Genomic DNA, 18,114 nt, shown 5'->3' on the forward strand with positions numbered 1-18,114 from the left:
CGGCTTTTTTCTATGTATGCTTCAAGAATATGAGTTGTCCTTAAAATGTACTTATATTTTATTTGGTACGAGAAAAAAAGTATTAGGAGTGCTCCTATCCATGTATCTTAACAAATATTCTCTGCCTAGATATAAACTATAGTCCTGCAAAGTGGAGCTGAACAACTTGCTTAGTTTTTGTGAATATATGCCCAGACATAGTCCCATATTAAATCTTTATTTTACTATGATGACTAGAGACTCAATAATGACTAAGCGACAGATGAGATGTGATTGCTGCTTACCCAGCAGATCAATACTCTCACTGCCTCCTGATCTGGTGGGGTGTATCCTGATAGTATTCAAATCTTTGATTACCTTACTCTTAACTGCAAGCTCTCTGAAGCAGGATCAGTTTTTTGTTCTATTAACCCTTTAGCCAGATGAATTCTGCAACTCATGAAGGTATGAAGCAGAAATATCTTCAAAACTATACCCCCTAGAATTGTACAGTATTCACCAGAGGTGTCTCATTTTCCAGTTGTCTCACCTAGAAAACTGACCTTATTCTTGTATTTTTCAGTCTCTCAATTTACCTTTCTTCCATCTTATCTATACTGAAGTACTTTTGCTTACTAGATATCACTGTCTGATATTCAACAAACACAAACTTTTAACAGTGATTGTTGCTCATCCATTACCTGTTTTCTTTCTGTCTAAATTGCATCAAACATTTTTCTTCAACTGATCGAGTCCAAAGGACAGACAAACAGTATGCCCTGCTACTTGGGAAAATTGAACACTTTCATGGTGCTAGCAGCATTCTGTGCCTTCATGCTAGAGAACCAGAAATCACCGTGTGACACAAGTCTGGCCCCATAAATGTGTAACCAGCTTTCAGCTGCAGTGCACTACCTAACTGGTGCAGAAGACAACGAGACATTTGGGGAATCAACATTTCTAAATGCCAAACATACAGAGATGAGCCACTAAATCTTATGAATTATCCATGCAGAGCAGACAGAACATTTGTTTTCAAGGTCAAATGAGAAAGATCCCCTGACCTGTATGGTAAACTACATGTTAATACATTTATCCATCTTTGGAATGTAAGGGACAAAGTCAACACAGAGAGAAATGAAGCGGTGGGGTAAGTCTGTCAAGCTACCAAAATCATTATGCCATCTGTTTTACTGGCATTTTTTATGTCTGTGCAGGGCATACTCATTGAAAAATAGACCTCTTATTCAAATTTGAGTTTCTTCCAAACTAGAATGCAGTATCAAATATATTTACATTCTTTGGATAACTCTTAATTGATTTTGTTTTATGTACAGCTTTTTTCATATTCATTTAGTCACCTCAGTCACCTCATAACTAATGCAACAAAAAATAAAACAAATGAATACTAAATTTCTTAAAGGGAAATTGCAGTAGTGTCCCTTAAAAGCTTCTGCACTTTCCCCCAGCCTTCACCAGGCAGGATACTGAAACTGGCATGGTCCTGTTAAAACAGTGTGTTTTTTGTGATTATCAACACTAACATTTAAAGGATAACAATTCAGAAAAGAAGCAAGGGGGTCAATTGATTCCTCCTGAATATTTTAGACAAACAACACTCAAGTTTAGTTACTATCCTGATGGGCTGTTGAAACACAGCTCTTTGATGGTTCAAGAGAAGGCTATTGTACTACCAGGGAGCAGCCTAGAGAATGAATGCTGACTGGAAATGTCAAGTTTAAACTCTCTAATTGTGCAAAGTATCTCAAAAGTTAATGCATATCCATCCTATAGTCCTTTGCATTAGCAGAATAGGGCAAAAAGGTCTTATTGGGACTGAGAGAATCACAGTTTCTCTTGCTTTACTCTTGCCTTGCCAGGAAGAATGACTAGGCTCCTTTACAAGGCACTGTCCCTGCCTTGCATTTCAGCAGCTCCATTCTAGGAAAGTCTGAATTACTGACTATTCCTACTAGCCATTTTTCTCCCTCCTGCAGTCCCAATGTGAGAAGCAAATTCACCTTTTCTATTCCTCCCACTACAGTATTTCAAAATCTGAGCTGAACCATGAGCTTTTGTTAGAGGATTCTACCCAGCAATACAAAGGCTATGACACATGGTATATGCAATGTAGAAGTATACATACATTACAGTTTTTCTTAATCCCTGGGATAACATTAGATAAAAATAATTCTGAACATTTGCATCTCTGATGACTGTAAAGTGTTAGGATCTTGCAACAAATATTTCAGAGTATTCATCACTGTGCTTTTTGATATCTTTAAACAGGCAGTTAGTTCAATTTCTTATATATCCATGTCATTTTTCTTTCATATTAATATTCCCATATGACAAGTACATTACTTAAAACTGCTGAATTGATTTTCAAGAGGAATCTTAGTTTACATAAAATGTCACATTTCACAAAATAAAAAAAAAAAGCCAGATTCAATTCCATCTCTTGTTAGGAGCATTGAGAAATATACTAAAGGAGGAAAAAATTATAAGCTAGCAGAACAAATCATATTGTTTTTACAAGGAGCTGTGAAAAGATAGTCACTAAAAAGACTGATGAAGAAAAAAAATCCAAAAGCTTAATATATTTTCTCCTCTGGATGGTTCATGTTTAGAAATTGAGCACAGCCTTTAGAGAAATTGAAACTAAGGTAATTGCACTTGTTTTACCACAGGTACAACATCTCTAGATCCAGTGAAAGATGTCAGTGGTGTATCTGTCCTAGAGATGTTTTCATTCTGGGGACACATCAGAGAAAGAGAAGCATGAAGTACAACATTATTGATCAAAATTTGTCTACACTAGAGTATCTACTGAGAGTTTTTAGATATATTCAGCACTTTGTTGTGGCCTGTAACCAGACTCTATTCATGCAACAGGTTCTGACCGTGTTCATTCTGTGATATGAACTGCAGTAAAATACCTTTTTGTTCATGGTATTGTCCTATTGTCCATTGTCATTGCTATTGTCCACTGCTGTTTACTTCATTGTGAAATCAGTTTTTATTTTATTTTGTCTTTAAATATTGGATTTCACCCTGATCTCTCCTTTCTTCTTCCTTCCCTTCCCTTCTCTTCCCTTTTTCTTTCCCCTCCTCCCTCTCCTTCAGTTGACACTGCCCTATGTCTAACTGCAGTAAAGAATATACTTAAATTTCATGAAGGAATAAATACAGAAATATCCTAATAATCCAACACTTCCCTATAACTATGGGATATCACCCCATGACTGTATTATACAATGTGCCCACACCCTATAAAGTCCAGTTGCTCTTTATTGTGTAGTTCAGCTCTCTTATCTGTTGTGTTTTGTTCTGTCTGATATGATGGTGCAGAATAATAAGAGCATTAAAATTGCATGATTGCAGTATTGCAAAAATACCACTGCTGTTGGTCAAGTACTAATGAAAAATGAATGCAATTCCTCAGCAAATTTGGACAGCCATTTTAAAAGCAGTCATCTAAAACCAGGCAGTGTTTAGAAATGCATGACTACAATGTTTACCCATGAAGAAAACAGTGTTTCTTTATAATTCCAAAGAACCATATGTCTCCTTTAGTGGATCATACCAGTTTCTTTCATGGAGGCTAGTAAGGGTCATTAAACACCAATGGGTCTCTGAGTCCTTCTTCAGAGTCAATGACATTGTAGGCTTCACCAGGGATCTCATTTTACTTCTGTACAAGATCTTCAGGGCAAGGGAAGCAAATGAACTATGAAAAACATAATCACTACTTTTACTGTTGCTTTTTTCATCATAAAAATTCCATTTATTTAAATTCCATTAAAAAACACATTTGCCTCCTGAAAGCATAAATATATACTTTTGTCATAATTTTTCATTTTATAAAAGAGTTTTATCATTCTTTTGGGAAAAAAAAATTCTCCATAATAAATATTACACAAAGTTGTTATGCAAAGTTTGGGACAAAGCAGGTGATTAAAAAAGTAAATTCCTCAAGAATATTTTCTCAGAGGTGACAGGAAAATATTCCTCAAGCACCTGAGGGAATTAGCGGTTTAACATCTTTTTTCAGAAGTGACTTGAGCACCAAGGTTCAGCTTTTCTAAAGTACCTGGGCCTTTAACTCACATTTTAATTTAAGAGAGTTAGGCACTCAAAACCTATGAGGATCTAGAATTCAGGATGAAAAGCCTTACAGAAAGTCAAGGGGATTTGAGTTATCAAAGGCCAGATTTTTTTAAAAGTATTTGAGGAACTTAAAGGCTGAGATAGGTGCCTAGCTGATTTTTTTTTCAAAGTAGAGTGAAGAAGGGTTAAGTCCCTAACACTCCCTGAGATGTGTATTCTTAGAAAGTGCTAACTACACCTTTGGATCTAAATACCTTTCAAAAAAGTTTCCTTGAACTGGTTTTGAAAGTGGTTTTATCATCTGAATGCAATGATTTATCCTATGCTTAATTCCTGACCTCCCAAAGATTGCCATAGACCTGCTTAACACAGCTAATTTTGTGTCATAATCTTGATGGAAATGGACAGAATTAGAAAACAAAATCTTATTCAAACAAAATTTAGTTGGCATTTGGATCCAGAAGTTCATAAATTTTGAGAGCTGAAAATAGCAGGCAGTTCTGCTCCACTGTGATCATACTTGGAAGAGCTGTTAGACCCTGAGCACGCTCAGCTGCAAGAATTCACCCTGTCTATGCTAAGCAGCCCACAGCAGCAGCACGTCTGTATGAAGTCATACTGTTAGCAGTGCCAGAGTCTGACAATATGAATGACTGACTTGCTTTCACCACGTTTGCCACAGCTGGGAAGAAGATGAGGGGTACAATGTACAAGGAATTTCAACACAATGCAAATCTGGCGAGATGCAGTTTCAGATTTTGATTTCTGAGGGAGCAGAATTTTTTCTGGTTGTATTATACCATGGTTATCTGCAGGTCTATTCTTTTAGTCCCTGCCACCTTATTTCTTGCTTTTATAATTTACTCATATAATTATCTTATCTAAATATAAATTTCCCTGTAACAGTTCTCAGTATTCACCCTTTAAAATGAATCCACTCTTTAGTACTGAAAACGTTAGTTCCTTCCTGAGTCATGTTTGATTTTTTTTTCCTGTACTGACTGGCTTCTGAACACAGCGCCTGATGGTAAGCTTTGTCAAGAGATGCTGAGATATAAAGAACAACAGGTTACCTCATAATCTCTTCTTGTTAATGCTTGTTCTGGAGAGCACCTGCTGTCTTTAAAAGGGATTTGAGTGACCCAAGATTAAGAAGTCTCCCTACAACAATTACTGTTCTTATCACTGAAGAATACTCATACCAATGTGACATCTTCCTGATGGTTTCAAATTCACAGACTGAGGGAGAGATAAGAGTCAAAGAACCATACAGTGTGCAATTATAAGAAGACATCAAACCAGTCCAGTACAATTCCATTTTGGAGAAGAGTAGTGCTATTAGACTAATTGATTTCTGCCTGGAAAGTAACTAATAGGAAAAAACACCCTCTGATTTCATTTAAAGGAATTTTAAAATACAGTGGTGCCTAGAGCTTTTCTAATCCCCTTTCTGCATCAGCCTTACTGGGCAAATAGCATAAGGGGCACAGGGACACTAAATGGATCACACAACCTAACATCAGCAGAGATTCAGAGAATACATTACATCTTGGGAGTACCACAGAATATTCCTTGCTACCTCTTTGGTTTAAAACATACAAAAGTATGGACTTCTGTTCTACTGAAGTCAAATTTGTTATATAAATAAAGGATTACCTGACATGACAACCATCATAGTACGTCCCTTATTAATCAAAACATTTTTTTCAAGCCTGGTTAACCACTGAGCTCCTATCACCATCACTTGCATTGACATTATTTGTTAAATCTGGTTCTTTGAAACATTATCCAAAGTCATCAGTATTTTTAAAATTAATGTGGGAAGATGACATTTTCAAGGAGATTGTACCCATTGTACCCACTGAATCCACCCATCTTTGTTTCTTTCCAACTTTCTAGGCACAAAAAAAAGGACACAAGCTATAATTCTGCTTGTTCTTCTCTTCTTCCCTCAGTATCCTAGAGACAATGTCTTTAAGAAATACAGAAAAAAAAATCAAACCCATACATCAAAAAAATACTCTTCCATACTAACTGAGAAAGCAAACTTGCTGGTAACCCTCCTTTATCCAATCCGAGGGCATGTTGAGGTCTCCAGATGATCAGTCTTCAGTGATGTCTATATCATCTAATTTGTTTACATGTTATATGAAGTTAAATGGAATTGACCTAATTTTATTTCCAAGCAAAGAAAAAACAACTAGTGAAACTCACAGGCTAGTTAGAAACAGAAATTAATTCTTTCAAATCAGATGCAAATGATAGGTTTGCCAGAAGAAATAAGTAACACAAGGCAACAGTGAGAAAGGGTAATTGAAGATTGGCATCCCGGACACTCATGATGGAAAGCCAAGATGGCAGTCTGGTACAGCTGAAGAAAGTTTTGGCTGTCCCAAGTCAAAAAAGCAAAATTATCTGACATTGATTTACTTTTTCTTGGCTTAGGATACCTCCAATGGAAGAGAACACAGTTCACTGCTCATAAACTCTCTATTTAAAAGTGCATTAGAATATTTTGCTATATTCTTGCTAATAACAAAACTTGAAGGATAATCTCAATATAACTTCAGAGTACATTTTCACAGCTGTCTTCCTGACTATAGAACACCTGACATTCATTGATTATATGGTAAGAAAAAAAGCACAAACATCAACCAAATTAATTAGTAAGCTGCAGCATGCTGCCAAAACCAGGGATGGCTAAACATTAACTTTATTGGGGTCTGTGCATCTACCATGTCAATGAATATTATGTTTCCAGCACTGCAGAAATTGAGTCAGCTACATTGAAATCCCCGGTGATACATGGTGATCTACTGAAACAGACAGAGACAAGAAGGTAGACTTCTGTTTGTCTGGATTGGACACAGAAATCCAGACTCTTCCAGTGATCAACAGAGCAGTTATTATACAACAAACCCCACTGGCTCCTTCACAGCTTGCTTAGCTGTTGTGCCACTATGTAGTTAAGAAGCCTTTAATCTTCAGGCTGACATAGGCGCAATGAATCTACAGACTAAAATTTCATACCCAATTTGGCTGAAAGCTAATTACTGCCTGGTATTCTAGCTACTTTCCTCTGAGTAGAAGAGTGGGGGGGACAAAATCAAATGCTCTCTCCTTTTACTGCCTTTTGCTTTGTTCTATGAACTGCATCTCTGAAAATATTAGTACAAAAATAGTTACTTCTACATTTCAAGAATATACAAGGTTGTCAGATGTTCATAAAATGCTGTTGGTCAAGATGTATCCCTCAAGATAGGCTTAATTTAATCCAGATTAAAACTCTGTTCTCTAGGTTCCAGCCGAGAACATGTTTTTATAATCGTTTCAGTGAAATGTGCATTTTCAGATCTAAGCAACAGTCCTTAAAATGGGGCTTTGTGATACTGGAAATGAGTCTGCTAAAGGCAATTAGGAGGTTTATGCTCTCATGTGTAACTCTTGAAATCCAGTGGGACTGTTCAGATTGTGCAAACTGAGAAACATGAATCAGCCTTTGCAGGATGAGGGACATAGTGTAACATCACTAATACCATCACAATATGCTATTTAAAATTCAAAAAAGCATAAAGATTATTCTAAGTGAAAACTGTTGTTCATTAAGTATAATAGATCAAACAGAATGAAGAAAATATGACAAGGGAGCTAGAAAAAAACAGCAGTAAAATCAAAGCATGTGGACATGTATACAGCATGGTTTACCAAAGGTAAAAGAAAATACAAATATGCAAGGAGATAATGTGTTTCAAAGTTCAATAATCATGGAGAAAATATGAATTAATAAGGAAAATTATATCTTTAAAAAGTAATATTTGTGATGTACAAGATAGTTGAGCCAGATTCATACATATCTTTTTTAAAATGGCAAATCACAGCTTTCAATAACAAAAAGCTTTTTAATAATCAGAGAATGGTATAAGAAATGTTCTTAATGAAAGAGTTGCACTGTCTCCTGACACAATATCCTTTGATGACAAATTGCGCTTCAAAGCGAGAGCCAAGTTAGTTCAGATTCCTATTCTGAATTCCCCCTTAGGAATCCATACCTTCCTCTTTCTTCTGACTATAGGTTTACCCTGAGCAGTTGGGAGCCCATGAATAAAGCCTACCCTTTCCAACTTCTTTCCTATGTAATACTTTTCTGTTTAGTGTAATTATTTATTGGACACTGATTTAAGTATTTATTTCAGTTTTTTATTTCAGGAAAAGGACAACCATTTTGACACATTTTTTCAAGTAAATAGTGGGTTTCAGCATTTCTGATCATGCATTCATATTCACCACCATTTCATTAAAAAAAAAAAAAAAAACAACAGCAACAACAACAAACTATAGCTTTTACAGGAGATTTCATTTATTTCCAGATAATCCATTAACAGTTTTCCCACACTGTACACTTGAAAACTGTTTTGCATCTGTATGCTATTTCCTCCCCAGGTTTTGTTCTCACTGTCTGACTAAATCAACTGAACTCAATCCAAACAATTTTCTAAAGGATGTTGAACTATAAAATAAACTCATTTGTGCATTATAGGAAATTTATCCTATGAGAGCCTCCTTTACACATCAGCCTCACCCTTTTCAATCTTAAAAAAACGTCTTTGGAATTGAATTTGCTGTTATATGAGTTGCATATACTTCTGATATTCAACTACTTAAAATTGTGCTGCTTATCTCACCATAGTTTTTAGGTAACTTAAAAATTTTAGAAAGGTCAGATTCACTAGAAAGCAAGCAGATAAGAAGATAAGAACATAATCATGCTGCTCTATAAGTCCATTGTGTGGCTATATCATAAAAGTTATCTGCAACTCTCACTGCCTTCTCTCAGGAAGAACATGAGGGACAATATTGGGAAGACACTACATCCTGAGCACTATTTCTAAGCCAGGGCCACTTTGGAATAGCTCTGATTTTCAGAGCAGAATGCCAGTGCGCTGGCACAGACACACCATTGAGATACCAGAACCCTTGGTCTGACTCAGCACAGCAGCTCCCATGTGTTTTTTAATAACGAAGCTGGTCTCCAGAAATGACCAGAGGAAATTTCCTATTCATTTATCACATTGCATGCTCACATGCATTCAGCTTTATTTTTGTGGCAGTGGCCAGCCATGGCCAACTGGGCTCCTGGCACTCTAAATTATACCAGGGCTAAGAACCCTGTAAATCAGGCATGAAACTTTAATGCCACCCTTGGCCCCCATGACCATCAATCCTTTATCCCTATTAGTCACAAATTGAATCAAGCCCAAATGTCTGCAGTTTTAAGCAAGATACCATCTCTGATGGCATCATGACCAGTTTCCCTCAGACTTAAAACTAGTCCAGTGACAAAACAGCTCTCCTCCCCCACAGCCTATGGAGGTGAGAAAAAACAGAGAGAAATAGGATGTTTTCTATAAAAGAGAATTTATATGCCAAAAACTGTGCTCCTGATACAACCAGCAGTCTACAGCAGCATATTTTTAGGATACAGATAATTCTGGCTTAGTTCCACAAAATAAATGGTAGAGCTGCCTCAATTTAATTACCACCCCATGAAGAAATCTGACAGCCCCAATGCAGTGCTTAGTAAGCATTTTACCTCAGACAGCTTGAAGATGTATTGTAGAACTGAAATTACAATACATACCATGACTTGTTCTGTCATCCTACTTTGGGAATGCAGCATGCATGTCTCTATAATGAGCTGTCTGATATTCACCCACTTCACCTGTAGCAAACAGGAGTAAAACGTAAGTAACCATAAGTTGGCATATTAGTTGAGTGCAAGCTAAGATATTCATTTGTGGCAGATGGTTTCAGATGATTCTAACTATCTATACAAGTTTAATACATCATTTACTTATATTTACATTTTGAAAACATTTTGAAAACATTTTGATTTTTCTAAATTATTAATTATTACAGTCTGGGGAAAAAAAACTCAAACCAAAACCAAACAATCCATAAACTCTGCTGTCTTCTTCTCCTTCATACATTTCTGCTTACAAAATTCCTGGAAAGTATTTTAGGGACATAATTCCTACTATGTCTAGCACATGATAAAATATGTATAATTAAGAACACATATGTGCTTCCTCTTAAGCAAATTAACTCTGCAAGAAAAAATTTTCTCTTCTACAATCAAATATCAAAGAAAAACAATATGTTAAAACCAAAAAGTAATAAAACACTTTTAAAAGCTTACACTAATGCTTTTCTGTCCTATTTTGTAAATAAAAGTATTTATGCTTAAAAGTATATGCTAGTCTGCACTTCCATGTATAATGAGAATAATGAAATTATGTACCTTCATTAAAAACGCAAACAAGTGATCCATCTTTTTTCCAGCAGAAGAAAGATTGAAATTTATTTATTCATATGAAGTCTTACAGAGAAAATTGAGAAGCTTTATTTTCTTTTTAATTATGCCATTACAACAGAATTGGACTGTGCCACCTTTCCTGTGGCTAAGCAATTTTTAGGAAGCATGTAGAAAAGCAATGAAGCCCAGGCTAAATTTTAAAACACCCACTTTAAGGAACCATGTATATTTATAAGAAGACCCACCTAAAGCATCCAAAAATCAATGAGTTTTCATTGAATTAATCACTGACTTAACACCACTGTGAGTTAAGTGTCATAGACCAAATAATGCTTAATGCCATCTCAGAAGCCAGGAATTGTGGAAAAGAACTGAGATGATTCTTCTGTTTCCCATTTGGATTCTAAGAAAAAGTCATTGCAATAAATACAGGTAGAAAAAGAAATTTCAGATTATATTTGAAATCTTGGAGTCTAGATCATGCTAGTATAGCACTCTATCTGTAATACAATCAGTGCTCATGAATTTAGGAAATTATTTGGAAGATAATTTAAAATTTAGGATTGAAATATCTTTAAAAACAGCAAAATACCAACAATTTGTGAAATGATATGTTCATTTATGCTTGGTCTTCCTTTTTCTGTTTACTGCACCTATGTTTATTTAAGTCAGCTCTCCCTTCCTTGTGACTGCCTCCAAACAAGGGACCAGATGCTCAAAAGTAATTGTGCAGGTCATACACCAGAAAAAATGTTTGGCATTGTATACTTAGTTGTTTCTGAAGTCCAACCCTCTCTAACACAGCTCAAGTTAAGAATCTAAAAGCCAAAAGGTCAAGAATCCTAAAATGTTGAACTGAAACAAGACAACCTAGATTACGCAAAAAAAACCTGATACATAAAGGTCAGAAGATAAGATGATCCAATCCATTTAAAGGTTCAAATGAGAAAATCACTTGAGAAAATCACTTGCTATATGATTATTTTTAATTTTTAAAAAATAAGTGGAAACATCTGCAAGAGAAAATATAGTTTTGATTTGCCAAATGTTGGCTCCCTTACAAACCCTGTGTACAATTAATTGGATTTGTATCTTACCCATTATTTGGAGTATGAGCTATTGTTCAAACTTTATTTTCTTTCTCTTACACAATATATCGCTCTTTCAAAAATAGAAATGTTCCATCACCTTTCTTCATGCTGACAGGGTTACAGAAAACAGAAGTACCTCAGGACTTTGAAAGCACTTCCCAGTCACTATTACTTGAAAGTGAGAGTTTTAACTCTAAAAGAGGCATGATGTCCAAAAAGAAACAATACTCTGGAAAAAGATGAAAAATTGTAGATTACTTTCACAGGCTCTTATTCTACAATGGAGAAAATATCCACATTCTAGCCAGGCTTCTTTGAAAAGAATATTTTCCTTTTATACAGAGATAAAAAGCAAAGCTTTCAGGTCAGAGGTTATAGGGGAAAAGAGCTAATGTCTCCCCTGCTTTGATGTTACAAGTAGTGCCTCGTTACAGAAGTGTATTAGAGCTAGCAGTAAACTGAGCCAGCATGTTTAATAACCAGCTTCAGCATGGGTGGCACATGGATCATCCTGTACATAACACAGCAGCAGTCATGTGCATTACCAACAATGCACGAACCTTTACTTTAACGTGTTTACATTCCTTTAAAATATGGCACTGCTAAAAGGTAGTTTTTGATTTACAGATACTGGAGGAAGACTTCTTTAAAGTATCTGTAACAGCTATAGACAGCAAACCAGGATTAAGAGTTCCTCTCTGGCTAACATGTAACACATATACTGGGGTTTGTAGTGGTGTTTAGTATCTGGAAGCAGCACATTTCAGTCTCTGAGTACTCAACATAACTGTGATTAATGGTGTTTGGTGTCTCATTTGCTTTTGAAGCTGAAGGACTGTAGATTGGAGGAACCAGCCCAAAACAACAAGGTCTGGTGCACTTGTCTTTAACAGATTCCTGGGAGCTGAAGGACCAAATGCTCCAGCTTGTACTGGTCCTAATGCACTGATGCCTCTAATGGACCAATTTATCTATTAACTCACCTTTTGGAACAGTATATCTTGAAATCCAGAATATGTTAGAAGGAAATCAACAAATATTACCTTAAAAATCAACCAAAAATATTAATTAAACTTTTTGTGTTATGTAGCTCCAAGAAAAAAAATATAAAACTGAATTCTTTTTTACTTACATTTTTTTTTTGTACCCACATAAATTGAAACTTGGTAGGAGTACTAATCCTCAAATTAACAATAATAATGTTTATTCTCTTAAGCATTTGATATCCTCCAGCAGACTACAACATACAATAAAACTTAATTTCTGATTGAGTTTTCTTTAATTTGGAAAATTATGTTTGTTTGGATATTATTAGTGAAATACTAATTGCTGAGTGAGACTACTGATTATGCAAATATGAAAATTACATCAATACTATTTTTATACCCTGTAGTTTGAGCATTGCTTCACCAAAATCTCTCAAAAATCTTAGGTAATCAGAAAGCTGAAATGTAATGACCCTAAATTTGAACTGCAGGTAGATAAACACTGTCAACTTTTCTTGTGTATGCAGGAACCTCTACAACAGCTCTAGATTTCAGCCAGAAGCGAGCCACTGCAAGAAGGATAACAGGGATTTGTGAAAGAATTTCAGTAGGGACTCTCTGCAGGAAAGATGGAAAGGGTTCAAAAGAAATTGAAAACCAGTAAAAATACTGGGAATGGAAAAGTGAAAATAAACATGAGTTCAGGGAAAAGCTAAGAAAAAGGGAATTTAAATAGCTAGATATATGAGGAGTATGGATAGAGAAAGAAAACTGCAAAAAATAAAAATTGGGGACCCTTAAATAGAGAGGAACAAGGGAAATACCAGTTTCACTAAATGTTTCCTGGTACAGCAGCAAAGACGCAAATCTCTCTCCCTATAGGTTCAGCTACCTGCCACAAAAAATCCAGGAGGAGTTTTTGAGCCTGATTATTCTTAACAGATTTCCAAATTACATTTTTAGCTTTGTAAGTTTTATTTATAAATATATTTAAGATTAATGATTCACTGGAAACACTGGAGAACACAATGTCCTAAATAACCACAGTTTTTTAGACTTGGTTTCCACACAGGTAAGATAGGGATTAACTAATGATATTGGCTTCAGAATGCTATGAAATCACACTTTCCCTCTGCTGGAAGCTACACCTCCAAAAGCACAGGTGCTGAAGGGAGCCCATCTTCCTGTGCCTCCCACTGTAAACCCTCTGTGCCTTCTGAGGTCGCATAAACTCTTCATGACGCGGACATAAACATGTTCTGTATGGAAAAGAGGTGCAACAGAAAAGGCTGACCAGCCCCACCGAACACCTCAGGAGCAGAGGGGTGTAAACCCAAACCCACAGCAGCTGTTGTCATCTCCTGAGGTGCCTCAGAGCTCTTAACAAGGACAACAACAAAAAATGTGGATTTTTTTTTCAGTGGAAGGTATGACACACAAAGATTACAATTTTTTTCTCTCAAATGATTGGCAGTGCCAATGCTGTGATGGACCACGTCTCTTTTTCCGTTTCAACATGTGTTTTGAAAATCTCCAGATTTTCCAGATGTTTATAGGCTAACTTCTTAGCAACACAATTGTGAAACTCTTAAAAACTCTCTGCTCTGATCTGCCAGTTTTTCATCCTGCCTCCACACCAATTTCTGCCTTACTGCTGAAGTATCTGCAATGGCAGGTAGGTTCCCTAATCCCTTGTTCTTTTCATATGTTAGCATAACTCTACTCCATCTAGACCAGAATGCTTTTTAGATTTATTTTCTCCCCTTTCCTTTGGAGAGCTCCCATTCTAGCTCCCATAGCAGGAGCAGAAGGAGCAGGTGAGGGTTTCCAGGTGGGAAGTAAGCAGGGTGATTGTTGTGTGCAAAGCAAGGTAGGGTGCAGGCACAGGGATCCCCAGCAACTTGGTGTGCTTCCTCCCCCAAAACACTTATTTTTTGCCCTTGTTTGTTCTTCAATAATGAGTCACTGGGAACAAAAACCATCCAGTGCATATGCTTGGGGAAAAGAAAAAATAAACAAACAAATGAAAAATCTGTACTGCTACCAAGAAATAGTGATGAGATTTTCTTTAGAAAGCTATGTGACTTATAAACAATATACGACTGCCACGTGCTAAAAAGGAACAAGGTCTCTAGTGAGAAAGAAATGAAGTGTTATTCTTAAAAGACAAAGTCAGGAGATACAAAAGGGCATACATCATTTCCCTCTGAAATTGTATGATAAAATGACAGCAAAAATCAGCTTAGAAGCAACACGTGAACTAGCCTTCTGTGCCTCCTGCTCTCTTCCTTCCAAGACTAAATGGATCTGTGTCTCTCTTTTGTCACATTGTTGTAACTTTCATTCAGTCTCCCCACTTCACCTTGACCGCATCTGAACAGTGACAATATGTTTCTTGTTCTTCACACTTTTCCCAGTAAGGATCACTGACAGCCTCTTACTTTGTATTTTCTCGGCTTTTCAGGCAGGGATTTTTTTTTTTCCTTCTTTTTCTCCCAGCCATCATCACTGCTATTTGGAGAGAATTTGGTTCAATTTCCATTTTAAACATGAAATGTTTGAATTAGCTCATAATGTCTCCCAGCTTGCAGAGGAAAGAGCTGGTCTTTAAAAAAGAAGAAAAAAAAAGAGCTTCATTTTTACAAAATAAAAATGAAAAGCTGCAGAATAATCTTAAATCATTTTATACTGCACATAGGACTTCAAAATAATGAGAGCTCTTCAATTTGGAAATGATTGGGGTTCTAGGCATATGAATCAGACAGAGCCGTAAAATTATTAGAACACGGCAACATCTTTCGTAAGCACTTCAATTCAGAGGTGATCAAAGATTCTGGACTTGCAGAGCAATTTACTTGGCATTTGCAGGAAAGCCTCACTCTTTCAAACTGAAGCACTCTTAACACTATGAAGAACTTCAATAATTTTAAATTGGCGTGTACCATACATGCCCAGAAATCCAATTCAGGTTTTAAATAAAAACACTCTAACTTCAGAAGTATGAAGAGCCCACCCACAACAGGACAGAGTTCTAGCCTTCCCAATTCAGTCTAGCTGTTACTTCTCCCATGCTAAGTTTTCTGGCAGGAGGAGTTGCTGAAAACATTAGAGGTGAGTGAGGTTTTTTTTCTTTTTATCCTTGCCTTCTGATCATCTACAAATGTTTTCCTAAACTCTAAACTTCTGGACAGCCTTAGTTTGCAAGCTGATTTTCAAGGTATGGTGAATGCTAGTTTTAAACAGTTTTTAATATTTTAAATTAAAACCAGAAGACAATATTTCAGCCAAATCAAAGATGTAATATCTTCCCAACCGAAACTTTAATTATGATGAGTATAAGTTTGCAAATTATATATATATATATATAATATAGTTTGCAAATTATATATATATATATAATATAATATATATATATAATAATATATATATTATATATATATATATATAATTTAGCTGAGCTTAGGTTTGCAAATAGCTGTTCTTAACGGAAACACAGAGTACACTGAGTTCTGAAACAATATTGACAGAACAGGAAAATAAAATTAAGTCTAAATTTTAAAGGTTATATCTGAACTACACAAGAAAAAAAAAGTCCCCTGAGCAAGATAGGTCTTGTGTTGACCCAGCAGATCCTTTGCTTCCATGCAAGTTGTCCTGTTATGTTAAACAGACTCCTGTCACCAGAAAACTTGTGACGCCTCTCACTTTTGCATCTCATGCAACCACCTTTCCAATCATTCTGGCCAAACAAGAAACCCTTCCTTGTGAGTGGTCACATAAGAGCTACAGTCTACAGAAACTCAATATCAAACTTATTGATACAGAGGCAGGATGGTGGGAGATTTATATGAGGCAGCCAGTGATATTTCAGGTAGGATGAGGTTTCGACATTCAGTTCTAAAAGAATTCTATTCAGTTCCAACCAGATGCTAGAAAGACATCAACACAAGTGAATAGACCTTGATAATGATGGGGAAAATTGGTGCACCAGAAAGAAGTAGGTGGAGGGAACTGATCAGATTAGGTGACCCCAAATGTCTCCCTCAGGCTTTAAAACCACACAGAAGTTGTTTTGGCCTCATGTAGGTGATGCAGTGATGGATAGAAAAGCCACAGACAGCAAAATCAACTTCTGTCACAAATGAATATGACTTTTAGATTTTACCACCTGTAAGTAGCTTCTCCAATGTACAGCATACCAAAATACTTTTATTTGGGAAGGAACTTCTGGAACACCTGGTTCAACCCCTAATTCAACAGAGAATCAGCACAGATCAGGTTGCTCAGGATTTTATACAGTCAAGATTTGAATATCTCCAAGGATGTAGTTTTATAAATCACTAATACTTCTTCATGTTCTTCCTCTTCTAAATTAGGGTATCCTAGAATTAGGAAATTTTAGATTTTCTACCTGAGACAGTGATAGTCAGGCCTGTTTCTATGGATGAAACATATCTATAAAATATTTATGTGATATAAACCAATGCAGGTGCCCTTGAATGTTTTTAGTTCTACCCAAGTTCATGTGATCTACGATAAGAATTCTGTTCTATCCCCCATGGGTTATAGCTTAGCCTCAAGACTTAGTGGATGTGTGACTTAGTGTGAATTTAGTGGAGACTATGATGTCTATAAACCCTTACAAAATCTCACACAAAAAAAAGGTATTAGTAGGTTTCTATCTCAAACTATGCCAGGCTCACTGTCAGACAGCAAAAGTGCTTACAAATATCCATCATAATGTTCTCAGGCTTATAAAATTAATTTAGCCCCTTGTGGTGCAGACTGACAGGAACTAGTACTAAATGCATTTTAAAGAATGCATTCTCTTTTCTCAAACATATAAAAGGACACTAAACCTCTCCAGAATCTTTTAAATCATGAAACCTGAAATATCTGTAACTGGACAAATGTGTGACAAAGCTTGAGGACTGAACGACAACTGTTGGACACAAAATTGTATGTTTCAGATGCATCTTAATTATTTTCTACCAGATTTGGCTTTCCTTTCCTACATTTGCTATGTGTGAAGTTTGAAAGAAAAATTCTTTTGTAAATGTTATGGGAGGAACTGTAGTCATGGCTTCGAGTGGGAAACTCTCTAAGTGTTCACTATTAGATCTAGATCCAGTCAGAAAAAGATGAGACCAATAAGCACATATTTTCCAATACCTAAATTATTCAAAATTTTAACTGCGGTTTTAAATGACATTTAAAAATATTTATTTTATTTCAGGAAAAAAAACCTTTTTCAGTTTACAATAGCATTTAACTTTGATGCTTACCTATTGAAGTGAACCATATGGAAGAGAAATGTGTTCTTACCTTCCATGCAGCTGTTGTTCAGTGCTGTTCTGTGAGACAAGGTTGTTCAAATAATAGTTAATGCTACTATAACTATTTTGTGTAGTAGCAAGATGACAGCTATAATTTTTGAGCCAAAATCTCAAAATGTTCATGACATGACAACAATCTAGAACTCTTAATCTGTAAATAATATTTCAGTTTCCTCAGTGTTGAAGATTATTGCAGTGCTCTGAGCAGTTTAATCTGGCAATTAAGACTTCCCTTTATGCACACAGAAATTCCCTGTAATCAGCTGCCTTCAGCCTTTCCAGAAGCCTCAGGCCAGGAG

At 36.0% G+C, this 18,114-nt stretch overlaps 1 protein-coding gene across 16 annotated transcripts in view; it reads right to left on the minus strand.

The window, feature by feature from the left end:
• Positions 1–18,114, minus strand: part of LOC143693500 (uncharacterized) — a 215,800-nt gene that overhangs the window by 45,237 nt on the left and 152,449 nt on the right. For 10 of the 16 annotated variants that reach the window (XR_013181217.1, XR_013181210.1, XR_013181209.1 and 7 more), the window contains one exon: positions 9,728–9,808. The exons of 2 other annotated variants lie outside the window; for them this stretch is intronic. Coding sequence is in view for 2 of the 14 variants with exons in the window: in XM_077174728.1 (XP_077030843.1) it covers positions 9,728–9,808 (81 nt within the window). In the remaining 12 variants the exon portion in view is untranslated. Of the gene's footprint in view, positions 1–9,727; positions 9,809–11,499; positions 11,715–18,114 lie in introns of those variants that run through there. 4 more of the 16 variants (XR_013181215.1, XR_013181219.1, XR_013181216.1 and 1 more) reach the window with 2 other exon arrangements.

The sequence above is a fragment of the Agelaius phoeniceus genome, chromosome 3 (genome assembly GCF_051311805.1).
Source record: "Agelaius phoeniceus isolate bAgePho1 chromosome 3, bAgePho1.hap1, whole genome shotgun sequence".
NCBI lineage: Eukaryota > Metazoa > Chordata > Aves > Passeriformes > Icteridae > Agelaius > Agelaius phoeniceus.